This window comes from Meleagris gallopavo, chromosome Z (genome assembly GCF_905368555.1).
Source record: "Meleagris gallopavo chromosome Z, MGAL_WU_HG_1.1, whole genome shotgun sequence".
In the NCBI taxonomy this organism is placed as follows: domain Eukaryota; kingdom Metazoa; phylum Chordata; class Aves; order Galliformes; family Phasianidae; genus Meleagris; species Meleagris gallopavo.
Genome location: NC_139435.1, coordinates 43,695,704 through 43,707,804, shown reverse-complemented (window position 1 = coordinate 43,707,804; position 12,101 = coordinate 43,695,704). Strand labels below are relative to the sequence as shown.

General features: G+C 53.2%; 1 protein-coding gene across 1 annotated transcript; it reads right to left on the bottom strand.

The window, feature by feature from the left end:
• Positions 1-2,172: 2,172 nt before the first annotated feature.
• LOC109363762 (maestro heat-like repeat-containing protein family member 7) lies at positions 2,173-10,935 on the bottom strand. The gene is made up of 19 exons (XM_085213059.1): positions 10,818-10,935; positions 10,539-10,618; positions 10,228-10,353; positions 9,888-9,967; positions 9,508-9,619; positions 9,091-9,183; positions 8,735-8,839; positions 8,357-8,509; positions 8,065-8,216; positions 7,553-7,691; positions 6,650-6,801; positions 6,117-6,264; positions 5,511-5,651; positions 4,938-5,114; positions 4,195-4,350; positions 3,938-4,039; positions 3,718-3,820; positions 3,430-3,489; positions 2,173-3,146 (listed from the first exon to the last, which is right to left on the bottom strand). The coding sequence occupies exons 1-19, from the start codon at positions 10,933-10,935 to the stop codon at positions 2,998-3,000; spliced, it is 2,346 nt and encodes a 781-aa protein (XP_085069185.1). The 3' UTR covers positions 2,173-2,997.
• Positions 10,936-12,101: the final 1,166 nt, after the last annotated feature.

Genomic DNA, 12,101 nt, shown 5'->3' with positions numbered 1-12,101 from the left:
GAAAAAATCATCCATTTCTGTTTGCAACTCCATTTTCAATTGACGTAACTGCAAATTTTCAAGTGGAATATTGCAATCAGACCTTCAACTCAAAAATTTGATCATGTCTCTCTGCTGGACTTTCATAAACCTAGTCTTCCAGAGAAATGTATGCCTTGAAACAGGCTGCCCAGGAAGGCTGTGGAGTCACGAACCCTGGAGGTGTTCAAGAGGCACATAGAGGTGGCTCTGACGGGGTTGGCTAGTGGGAATGGTGGGGATGGTATGGGGTTGGACTTGATGAACTTAGAGGTCTATTCCAACCTTAAGGGTTCTGTGATTCTGTGAAAAAGGACTCTGTACCTTGGCTATAGGCGGTCTCTATTTCTTTGTTTTCACGCCTTCCAGCAGATCTACTGGATTCACTAAGAGTCATTTTAGTTCACAAAACTAGTTTTTAATATAAGGAGACCAAAAAAGTTGGGTTTCTAAATGCATGAAAATCCTTTAAGATAAAGGCAAGTACTTCATCCAGCACACTGGAACTAGTTGAAACTGTAAGTTTCAAGCCAAAAGGGAGCAGGATAGACTTCAGTGCTTGCTGGCAAGCAAAGCAAATTCCTAGGCATCTCCAGCTTGTATGGATCAACTTCGATGTTCATGTGCGTTCCCTGTTATCTGGCTCCCATAGATCAGCAGAATTTCTTTGCACCTTCCAGCTGAGCATCTTAGACTATGCTCCCAGTCAAAGCCTTTTTCATGAGGGGGAGCAGATGCCATTCAAACAAACACAAGCAACACACACACATTCAGGAGAACAGAATAAAAGTATCTTCAGGTTCAGTTTTTCCACTTTCATGTGATCAGAAGCAGGAGTGGCAAAAATATTTCAGTATGGGAAAACTTAAACTAAATAAGTCTGTAGAAGTTCTTTAGTTCTTTCTTACATCTGAAGAATTAACTGTTGTTAAAAAGTTACTGCAAGGCTGGAAATAACGTGTTTTTGGTCCTATCCAATTTATGGGTCACGCTGATATTAAAATGAAGACAAGAACAGTGTGCTTTCTGAAGAAGATAACAGCCATTGTTCAAAAGGAAGCTAGGTTGCAAAGCAAGAAATGCGGACGCTTTCCACGTTAATCTTTGAAGTCAGTGACAAAGAAATACAACACGGGAAAGCAATCTTTCTTAGAAGATGCTTGACTCATTCCTAAAATTACCGGAAATATATACTTTCTTAGCAGTTTCTTTTCCAGATTTTTTAAGAGAAGTGCCCAATCAGAAGGCTTTTACCATTATTTTTACTCCAGCACTGGAAGAAACCATTGATTTGCAGTAGAAATCCCATACAACATTCTGGCTGTCAAAATGGAGAAAAATGGATTTGACTGTTGCACCACTTCTTGGATAAGGAATTGGGTGGTCGGTCACACTCAGTGAGTTCTGGTAAACAGCACAGTGTCCAAGTGGAGACTGGTGATGAGTGGCATTCCTCAGGGATCTGTGCTGGGTCCGGCACTGTTGAACATCACTGTAGGCAATGTGGACAGGATTGAGAGTTCCCTCAGTGAGTTTACAGATGACACCAAGCAGAGTACTGCAGTTGACACACCAGAGGAAAAGGATGCTATCCAGAGGGACCTGGATGGGCTTGAGAGGTGGACCCATGCCAACCCTATGAAGTTCAACAAAGCCAAGTGCCAGGTCCTGCACCTGGGTCAAGGCAGCCCCAAGCACTGATGCAAGTTGGGCAGAGGATAGCTTGAGAGCAGCCCTGAGGAGAGGGATTTGGGGATGTCGGTTGATGGAAGACTAACATCAGCCAGCAGTGTGCTCTTGCAGCCCTGAAGGCCACCTGGATCCTGGGTTGCATTTTAAAAAGCATGACCAGGAGGTCGGGTGAAGTGATTCTGCCCCTCTATTCCACTCATATGAGAACCCACCTGCATGCAGTTCACGGGCCTCCAACACAAAAAGGACATGCAGCTGTTGGAATGGGTCCAGAGTGGGACCACAAAGATGATCAGAGGAGCAGCTCCCCTGTGAGGACAAGCTGAGAGAGCTGGAGCTCTCCTTTTTTTTTACTGCTTGTCTGTCAAGAGAAAAAGAATGGACTTTGGCACTTTATGAAAGCGATAAAAGACAGTTTATTGGAAAAAATACAACTCTTAAATAATACAAAGCGTTCTTCTGATTGGATGCAGGCGTGAATCATGCATAACGCCTCCATGATCGATTGGTTAGCATGTAGATGGAATTCTTTTATTTTCTTCAACGGAACTGCATGCTGTTGCTGATTGTCCAGTTCTCCAAAGGATCTGTATCCCTACCCGAGGCCTCTTGTGCCCCTGGAGAGAATCAACAGCATTTCCCAGCTGAGTACTGTCAGCTTACGTGCTGACTCCTGCAGCCCACCGCTACAGAAACTTTGCACATAAGCTCAACACAGGAGGACACCAAGGGAGCCGCCTTGCAATCTGAGTTTTAATTAGAATCCTCTTTGTAAGGACGGATGCAACATACAGAATCAAACTCCATAAGGCATGGAAGGTTATAAAGTTGGTATGTTTATTATGGTGGTGGGTGCGAGGGTGATGACTCCTAACTCGCACAACAAAACACTTGTTGGTTGCTTATTTAGCATACAAAATCATACATATAGATAAGATGACACATCAGGTGGGTTACCAGGTGGGTTAAGCTTGCTCAAACTGTTCCAAGATCTCATCATATCGTTCCAATTAGGTTGGGGAAATCATTACGATACGTTCCGCCTCTGCGTGCATGCGTGCTGCTCTCTGGTGGTCACAGGCAGAGGTCTTCTCCAAGTCTTCCTCACAAAGGCTTTCTGGTGTACTTTTCACCTTTGTCAGTCACCAACTACAGACCCAGTCCTAACCAGCTCGGTTCCTGTTCTTTGTTTCAGGATGTCCGTGCTCCTGGGTTCCTTCCATTGTTGAAGGGATCTGTCTTGCATGACAGGAATGCGTGTCATAGCAATGTCTCTGCACAAGAATTTTAGATGGCCATGCAGGGCCAGCAGCAAAGTGCTGAGAGCCTGCTCCCTGCTGATGGTGCCTGCTGCCTTCGATGTGTCAGAGTCTGTATTGTCTGGGCTGCCAGGAAACGGACTGACAGATAGACGTCATCTTCCAAAGGCTGAAGGGCTGCAACAGAAGGAAACAGAGCTGAGATGAAACCCACTGACTTGCACAGAGCCACCAGCATTCCCTCCTGACCCTACCAGCCTCACTCATTGTTCTTCTAAGCCCAGAGGAGCATGTGAGACTGAGGGATCAGCTGGAAGCCACTGCTCAGGAGTGCCCCACCTGCTCCAGGAATGCTCCCTTGCCCCTGCAGCATTGCCTTGCGGCAAGGCACAGCTGCACACTGCCCAGGCTCTGCCCCCCGGCCCCCAGCCCCAGCACGCGCAGCACTGCCCTCACTCACCACTGCAGATTTCATCCAGCACTTCCTTACTTTGTTCCCTGGAGTACTGCACAGCCAGCCCTAGGGAAAGAGCTCCCATCAGACCCCCGCTCCCCACGGAGCACAGAGTGCAGCCCAGCCAGCCCAGCTGCTTCCCCTCCCGTGTCGCAGGCAGGGACAGTGCCCGAGGCGGGACCTGAGCAAGGCACCCATCGGGGCTACTGGTATGGGCAGGATGTTCTGGGGTCTGCAAGGCTGCACCTTGCTGCCAGGGCAGGGCCCAAAGAAGGACCCAGCGGTTGGGCTCACCGATGAATTTGACAGCCTCGCATCGCAAGGAGGCCTGAGAATCCTTCAGGTATGGCAGGCTCTGTCTCAGGTATCCTTTCACACTCATCTTGTCCTGGTGCAGCTGCAGAAGAGCAGAAAGGCATGGAGCTTGCAGAGCCTCCCCAGCCACTGGTACAACCCCTCCTGACAGCATCCCCTTTCCCCAGCAAAAAGGTATGGGCTGTGTGACTGTCCTTACCAAACACATCCTGATCCCCACTGTGTTCTCCTCCTGGGCCCAGTGCTCGAGCTCCTCCCACTTCAGGAATTTTGCACAAGCCACAAGGGCTTCCCCAGATGCCTAAGGAACAACAGATGCAAGGAGGTGGCACCACAGACACACTTCTCAGTATTTGAGTTCTTGCTGAACTCGCTCTCAATTCCCAGACCATCGCTGTCACCGCTGAGGTGTCAGCACACCCTTGCCCGCATGCTGGTCAGGTCTATAATTTATACCTGTGCTACGCTCGTGGTCTTGTCACTCATCTGAAATAGCAGAGGAAGCAGGGCCTTGCACACAACATTCTTCATGTTTCCCTTCTTATACCACAGCACAGCGTCCATCAGATCTTTGAAGAGGTAGATGGAGTTGTCTCGCACTTCACTTGACACCTGAGGGAGGAGAACAGGCGGACCTCAGCAACACACTCTCACTGCCCATGGTGAGCACGAGCGTAGGCGTGGCTGGCATGAAAGGAGATGCTTTGGAGTCAACACTCCGCACAAAGGCGCTGTGCAGCCGTGCAAAGCAGTGCAACAGGTTTCCAACATGGGGTGCCTGTGCCTCAGAGTGCTCCCCCAGCCACTCCACCAGCTCAAAGCAGAGCTCCTCAAGCACCAGGACAAACAGGACATAGGGCTGGCCCTCGGCACTGCCTTCACGGCACTCGCTGCCTACTCAGCCTCCAACTCCCTGCTATGGCACCTGGAGAGAATGCCTGGCGCTGGTAGAAGAGGGTGCACTGGAGGGTTTGAAAATAAACCTTGGCAGAAGATGCTTGGCACAGCGGTCAGGCTGGGCCCCAGCACAGGGACCTCACGCCACCAAGAACAACCGAGCTATGCTGCCAGGGACAAGTCCCATTGGGCTGCAGAGCCCGGAAGACATCTCATTCTCGAGAACCGGAGAAGCAAAGAAAGGAGAAGGCCCTCCGGTCGAGCACCCACTCATGGAGCTCAGCCTCCCACAGCAGACTTACATGATTAAAAAGAGGCAGAATCTTCACAGCCAGCTTCAGAGCAATGGAACTGGCATGCCGTTTCCCCAGATGGCGCATTATATTTCTGAAGATCTTCAGCACCTTCAGAGTAATGGAGGTATTGGCAAACCGCAAGGCCTCCATGACGGCTGGAAGCAGGGTCCGTATTTCTCTTGCCTGTACAAAACACACAGTTTCCTTTTCATCAAGAGGACAGCGGCCACCCTGGCCTAAAAGTTCTGATTACAGAGCACCAGCCACACGCTCTGCTTGTTGGCAGCTGCCACAGGAATAACAGCGGCAGACTCTGGTCAGGCACACCACTTATAGTGATGGGAAAGGTAGGAGAAGAAGGGCAGGCGAGCAAGGACGCCATGCCCCCTGCTCAGCCACCCCCTTTTCCAACAGGCCCCATCTGGAAAACTCCTGGAAATCTCCCCAGGCAGCCACCAGGCCCCACCATGGCCATCACCCCAACTCCTGAGCCTCGGGCAAGGCCAAGGCACAATGCTGCCCACCGCCCCAGCGCCAGGCTGCCCACAGGAGGGCTTCATTTGACTAGGTCCTGCTCACCATGTCAGGTTCCTTGGACAGGAGGAGGACAAGGCTTCTGAGCACCAGCCAGAGCAGTGGCGGGCTTTCAATCTTCAGAAGTCTCTGGAGCTGTGCTGGCTTACACAGCTCTTTCAGGATCTCTTCAGTAGGATGCATCATCTGAAACAAAGGCAGCAATGAGAACCAGGCAGAGGCAGCAGGACTCCCTGCACCTTGCAGCTCCTGGCTCCTCTTGCAGTGCAGGGCTGGGCAATGGGGAGACACAGCCTAGCCTGGGGCAGCAGCGCCTTTGGAAGGCCCCACCATCCCTCTGCGGCCCAGGCCTAGCACTATGCAAGACGACTTTCTGGCCTGCTCCACCTGTCCTTTGACCTTCAGAAGCCTTTGAGGAGTGCCTGACCAGCAGGAGCTGGCACAAAAGAGGCACCAGCCGTGGGTGGCCACAGGCACTAAAGCCTGCTCAGCCTGCATGGAGGCAATGGCTCTCCCCGGCCCCAGCCGTGGCTCTGACTCTGCAACAGCCCTGTCTCAGGTTTCCAGTCTGGGGAGGAAGGCTGGGGGAGGCAGGGAGTTGGGCAAGGAAAGCCCCAAAGGCGAGCACTAATGCCTTGTCCAGTAACTCACAGTCAAGTGAAGGAGGCTCAACTCCGCTGTGGTGATGTTAAATATCTCGCACAACTGTTGGTCCTGGAGAACATTGCTCAGTTCATCCAAGATCCTCTCTGAAGTTTCCAGCATGGGAAGTATCCTGTTCCAAATGTCCAGGGTAACGCTGCAAACAAAGAGCGGTGCTGTGTCATCAGGGCTGCCTCAGCCATAGCGCCATGGCTCAGGCAGGCCCGGCAGGCCCCAGGCTGTGCTGCAGCCCAGGCTCTGCCACCGCGTGTGCTTGGGGAGGCCTGGGGGCCCGGCCTGGCCCCAGGCTGAGATGGCCTTCCCCGAGGGGCAGGGCAGGAGCCTGATGGGAGGCTCTGGGCTGCCATGGTCAACATTGGCTGCTGCAGCCCTGAGCAGCCCACCGGCACTGGAAAGCACAGTGGGATGGAAGTCCTGCTCCTCGGGGGTGTCCTTCAGCTTTCCTTGGCTCTGGCAACAGGAGCATCTCTGAGCCCTGCTCTTCTCATAGAACAAACATGCGAGGCTGTCTGGGCTGGTACCTGTCACACTGGGGGAGGTCGATCAAAACACTCCTCAGGACATCTCCGGGAAACTGGAAGGTCAGAATGTCCAGCAGTGAGAAGAGTGTCTTCTGAAGCGATTCACTGCTCTTTTCCAGGCTTCTCTGGATGGACCCCAGAATCTCTGGCACCTGTTGCAAGAACACGGGGAGAATGCTGCTGTCACTGCAGCCGCTTGCCCCCCAGCCACTGCTATTGCTGATGCAAAAGTAAATGCTTCGGAGTCACATTCTGCACAAAGGTGCTGTGCAGTTGTGCATAGCACTGCAGCAGGTTTCCAGCACGGGGTGCCTGTGCCTCAGAGTGCTCCCCCAGACACCCCACAAGGCCAAAGCAGAGCTTCCCAGGCACCACACCGCAGGTGAGACAGGGCTAGCCCTCAGCAATGCCTTCAAGGCACTCGCTGCCTGTTTGGCTCCGCATTTCTGCTGTGGCACCTCATGCTGGTAGAAAAACGAGCACTGGAGGGTCTGAAAGTAAGCCTTGGCAGAAGATGCTTTGCACAGCAGCCAGGCTGGGCCCCAACACAGAAGCCTCACATCACTGAGAACAACCAAGCTGTGCTGCCAGGGACAAGGCTTGCTCCTCCTGCCCTCGGACAAGCACAGGCTCTTGCTCTCACGCCTTTGAAGAGCAATTGACCTTTGAGAAGCTGGCACAAAAATGGCACCAGACGGGAGTGGCCATGGGAACTTCTTCTGCCTGGCCCTGCCGCCTGCTCAGCCTGTGCGGAGGCCGTGCCTCTCCCTAGCCCAAGCCACAGCCCCAGCTCTGCCCCTGTCCTGCCCCAAGTTTCCAGTCTGGGGATGAAGGCGGGGGGAGGCAGGGAGCTGGGCAAAGAGAGCCCTGAAGGACAGCACAGTGCCTTGTCCAGTTACTCACAGTCAGATGAAGGAAGCCCATCCCCATTGTGGTGATACTGCATCGCTCTTCACCCTGGAGAAGGTTGCACAGTTCATCCAAGATCTTTTCTGAAGGTTCTCGCATGGTAAGCATCATCTTCCAGATCTCCCGGGTAGTGCTGCAAAGAAAGAGCAATGCTGTGTCAGCAGGGCTGCCTCAGCCACGGTGCTATGGTGCTGCAAGTGCTGCAGCCTTGGCCCTGCCACCCCACATGCTTGGGAAGGCCTAGGGGGCCTGGCCTGGGCAAGCAGGAAGGGCTGAGGTGGCCTTCTCTGAGGGGCAGGGCAGGAGCCTGATGGGAGGCACTGGGCTGCCTTGGTGGGTGTGAGCTGCTGCAGCCCTGAGCAGCCCAGCCCACTGGCACTAGAAAGCACAGTGGGATGGAGGGCCTGCTCCTCGGGGGTGTCCTGTAGCTTTCCTTGGCTCTGGCAGCAGGAGCACCTCTGAGCCCTTCTCGTGGAACAAACGTGTAGGGCTGTCAGGGCTGATACCTGTCACTGTGTGGTAGATGGATCAGCACGCTTGTTAACACATCTGTGGGAAACTGGCATGCCAGCACGTCAAGCACTGACAGGAAGATCTCCTGAGCAGGCGCGCTGCTGCTTTTCAGCTTTCTGCGGATGAACTTCAGAATCTCTGGCACCTGTTGGGAGGACAGAAGGAGAATACTGCTGCAGCCGTACTGCAGCCATTTGCCCTGCTGCCACTGAGATTACTGCTCTTCCCAGTGCTCTGTGCTGGCTTAAAATGGCCACAGATGCCCAAGAGCATCTGAGTGCTTACTTCTGTTAGCCAGGTGCCAGGGTCTTTCAAAACCAAGTCCAGTATAATCCTGGCATACTCCTTGTCCTCAGAGCTGCAGTCAGCAATGGTCTTTTCAAGGGTCATAAAGACGATGCCTGTAGTCTGAGGAGGGTCGAGGAATTTTCTAAGCAGCTATGGTAGGAAGGAAAAAAGGGAGGGAAGACAAGTCAAACTGAGTATGAGAACACGGTCTGGAGGGGGAAGACCAGAGGAAAAGGGCAAAAGAAGACACTTGCTTCAGGGCAGAAACGTGCTGAGGGCTCCCCCACCCGTGCCCAAGCTCGTTTCTCAGGTACCCCTGAGCCGTAGAGGCAGCTCTGGGATGCAAAAAGAAGAGGAGGGAGCAGGCCTCCTTACCTGCTGCCTGAAAGTGCTGGCCATGAAACCACAAAGCTTCCAGATCTGCTCCATGGTCCTCTCACGCACAATTCTGATCCCAGAATAGGTATAGGACAGCAGCAACTGTGAGGAGAGGAGCTGCTGGTTAGCCTGGGAGCTGCTGATGCCCACTCCAGCAGAAGCAGGTCTGCCGAGCTCCTGGCTGGAACCACAGCCTCCATGCACGCTTCCCCTGAGCTCGAGCCAAGCCCATCATGGGGCTACTGCCGCTGGGGTGGCTTGCCAGCTCCAGCTGCTGCCAGTGCCGTTTCCAAGGAGAGGGCTCCAATTCTACTAAAGGGACCTCTGGGGGCAGAGCTCTACAATAGACACACCTTGAAGATACTCTGCAGCCGATTATTGACAGTGGTTATAGACAGACGGCTGTCTAGCACGATCTGTAGCATGTTGTTCATAGCTGTCAGGGTCTGTAAAGAGTAGAGTGGGTTGTGGAAGTCTTTCAGAGGTTGCTCTCACCGCCAGGAGACTGCTCTGAACTCCTCTGCCAAGGCTGCCAAGGAAGGACACCCACACATCCACACACACGGAGACCCTGGGGCTGTAAAGCTGCTGTGCGCAGACCAGTCTGCAAGCACAGGGTGTTGCCGGGCCCAGGGCTTGAAGGGTAAGGGGTGAGGGGCAGCAAGGCTGAGAGCCCGCCCTGCAAGGATCTTTCTTAACCTCTGGACACAAAGAATCCAGGAAGCAGCCCAGAGGCCTGAGGTTCAGTAGTTGCACCTGGTACTACGTACTTGGTTGTAGAGGTAAGCGTTCAAGACGCTCGTTGGAGGAAGGTAGAAGATGACATTGCAGGACACATTTAAGAGATGTAGTATTTTGTCCTCTGAAATTGCGTTCACTTCACTGCAAATAGAGAGACCTTGATGTTAGGAGCAGTGTCTCTGTGCTGAGGCAGGGGTGGAACAGGTCCTCCCCCAGGCAGGACTCCCTGGGATGGATGGGGAGCCCTGCCGGAAGGCACCTCCTCCTCCATGGGGCTGGCCTGGGTCAGAGGACAGTCCTGATGCCACCAGCTTTGGGGCAAGAGCCAAGACCCTGTGGGGAGCTGCATCAGGGCCACCAGGATCGTGCCCAGGGGATGTGCTGGCAAAACCATGGGCTGGACAGTTACCTCAAGGCAGCGATAGCATTGATGCAGTGGTATATCAGTGCTGTGCTCAGCTGCTCCCTGGGCTCCTCACACAGTAGAATCTGCAAAGCACAACCGGGATGGCACCTGGCAGCCACCGGCACCCAGCACCAGCAAACCCTGCTAGGGCCTGAGTAGCCCCAGTGCCCCTTGACCAACACTGGCACACAGATGCTGCTGTCCACCTCCACTGCTGAGGTCTCAGCAACACCTGGAGCCCTATCAGGGGCACACTGGTGTCTGTGCACAATTTCCCTGCCTCCCTCTGCCCGTGCCCTGTCCTCGTCAGGAGTGCAGGTACCCGGGTGCCATGTCTCCTCACCTCGATGTTCTGTGGCACATCGTTTAGGAAGCAGAAGACATCCAGGCTCTCTGTCAAGCCCTTCTTTCCAGCCGTGCTGCACAGTGTGCAAATACTGTTCAGGAACTGCATCTTCTGCTCCAGATTCTGGCGGACACACAGAGACCAAGGAATGTGAGCCGGGAGAGCCACGGCCAGGGGGACCGAGCGTTGCAGGGTGTGGAGCAGAGTGGGAGGCCCGCAGGGCAGCAGCCCTCCTGCAGCCTGAAAGCAGAGCCAGAGGGACCATCAGCAGATGCAGGCACAGCCATGATGGAGACGGCTGCTAGTACCTTTTCCTTGCTGATGACATAGGCTTCGATGCAATCAACGGCCTCCTTTTCCTCTTCACACACAAGCAGCCAGTCAGCATCTAACCAAGGAAGAGAGTGAGCAGTGCTGTAGAGGGGTCAAAGGCAGGCGCGAGCAGAGGAAGGAGCTCTGCCCTCTCCAGCCCTGGGCCCACTCCCCTGGCACAGTCAGCTCGTGCCTGTCAGGACAAGGAGCTCTGGTATCGAGCAGGGGGCACTCGCTGCCCCAGCCCTGCCCAGCCCGCTGGGGACCTCACTCACCAGCATGCAGTGGCTGCACCTCGGTCACTTCGTAGGGCTCCAGTGGAGCTCTCCTCTCCTGGGGAGCCTCACTCTCTGCCCAGGCCACCTTGGGGTGTCTAGGGGGTTTCCCCTCCATCCTGCAGGATGAGGACTGAGGATGGGGTGGGGGCAGATGTGGGGCTGCCAAGGGTATAGGGAAACAACGTGGAGTGCGCTCGGGGGCTCCTCGCCAGACCCGCACGCTCCTGACCTATAGCCTCGCTGTCCTGCCGGACACTGCGGGGCCGCTATGTCGGTGCCAGCTATCCCTGGGTGTCACAGGGACAGGTCACAAAGGGCCCCGCCCGGGTGGAGCTAGTTCCAGGTTGAAATGGCGTAGGCCAAACTCCTCAGCGGGAGGGATGTGTGCACCTGCTTACCCAGAAAGCCTTGGAAGTGGGCCTGAGAGGGACCGGACTACCCAGGCTTTCGTGTTTCTGCTGGGAGAGTGGAGGTGGCTGCAGCAGAGCAGAGGAGGAAGACGAAGACTCACTGTCAGCTCAGCAGCTGTTTTGCTCACAGGCTTGTGAGCTCCAAGGCATTTATTTCTGAATCATAAAGATGTAAATTATAAATTTCACACAGGAAATACAGTTCTGTGCCCTTATTTCTGATTAGCTGACAATACACTGTCAAATAATTGGGAACACCGCACTCCAGTAAGGCATTTCCCTATACTCCATCAGATATTTTTCTTCTTCTTTTTCTTTTGTTTTATAATCTCTAAACAGTACCCTGGGGAATGTGGTCTTTTAGAGATTTGGCCTTTTCTTGATGCCACCTGGGCAAGACTTCCACAATGCAATTAAGTCGGCTTTGATACTAGTCTTCACCGTTCCTCATACAGACATAGAAATCAAGTTAAACTGAACTGTTAATACTGATATCCATAAGAAGCCTTATAGATCCACAAAACAAGCAGAAGACAGTAATGAAAGGTTTTAACTGAAGATCTGGTAACTTTGCAGAACATACATAAACTCTGGTTCTTTGGATTCTAATTTGTGTGGGGTGGGGCAATTTTTCATACTCTCAGATGGTCTGCTTGAAAACTAGATGACTATTATTTGTTGGTTTTGTTTGTTTGTTTGTTTTTTGTGAACAGGGATGCTATAGCAGGGTTCTGTATATCCTGAGCGTCCAAATCATTTTTTATTTGAGCTTGCAGACATGTAAATTCTGCAGCCACAAATAGTGAAGGCCTGTCACACAAAGGCACGTTCTCACAAGAAAATATTCTAAATAGTGATGGCTCTAATAAGA

What these genes read in the sequence shown, in the direction of transcription:
- LOC109363762 (XM_085213059.1), bottom strand. Translation starts at nt 10,935, where the DNA reads ATGGAGGGGAAACCCCCTAGACACCCCAAGGTGGCCTGGGCAGAGAGT. An exon ending in AATGCTATCGCTGCCTTGAG is followed by an intron (nt 9,620 to 9,887) that starts GTAACTGTCCAG and finishes CTCTATTTGCAG; the next exon opens with TGAAGTGAACGCAATTTCAG. An exon ending in TGTCCAAGGAACCTGACATG is followed by an intron (nt 5,115 to 5,510) that starts GTGAGCAGGACC and finishes TGTTTTGTACAG; the next exon opens with GCAAGAGAAATACGGACCCT.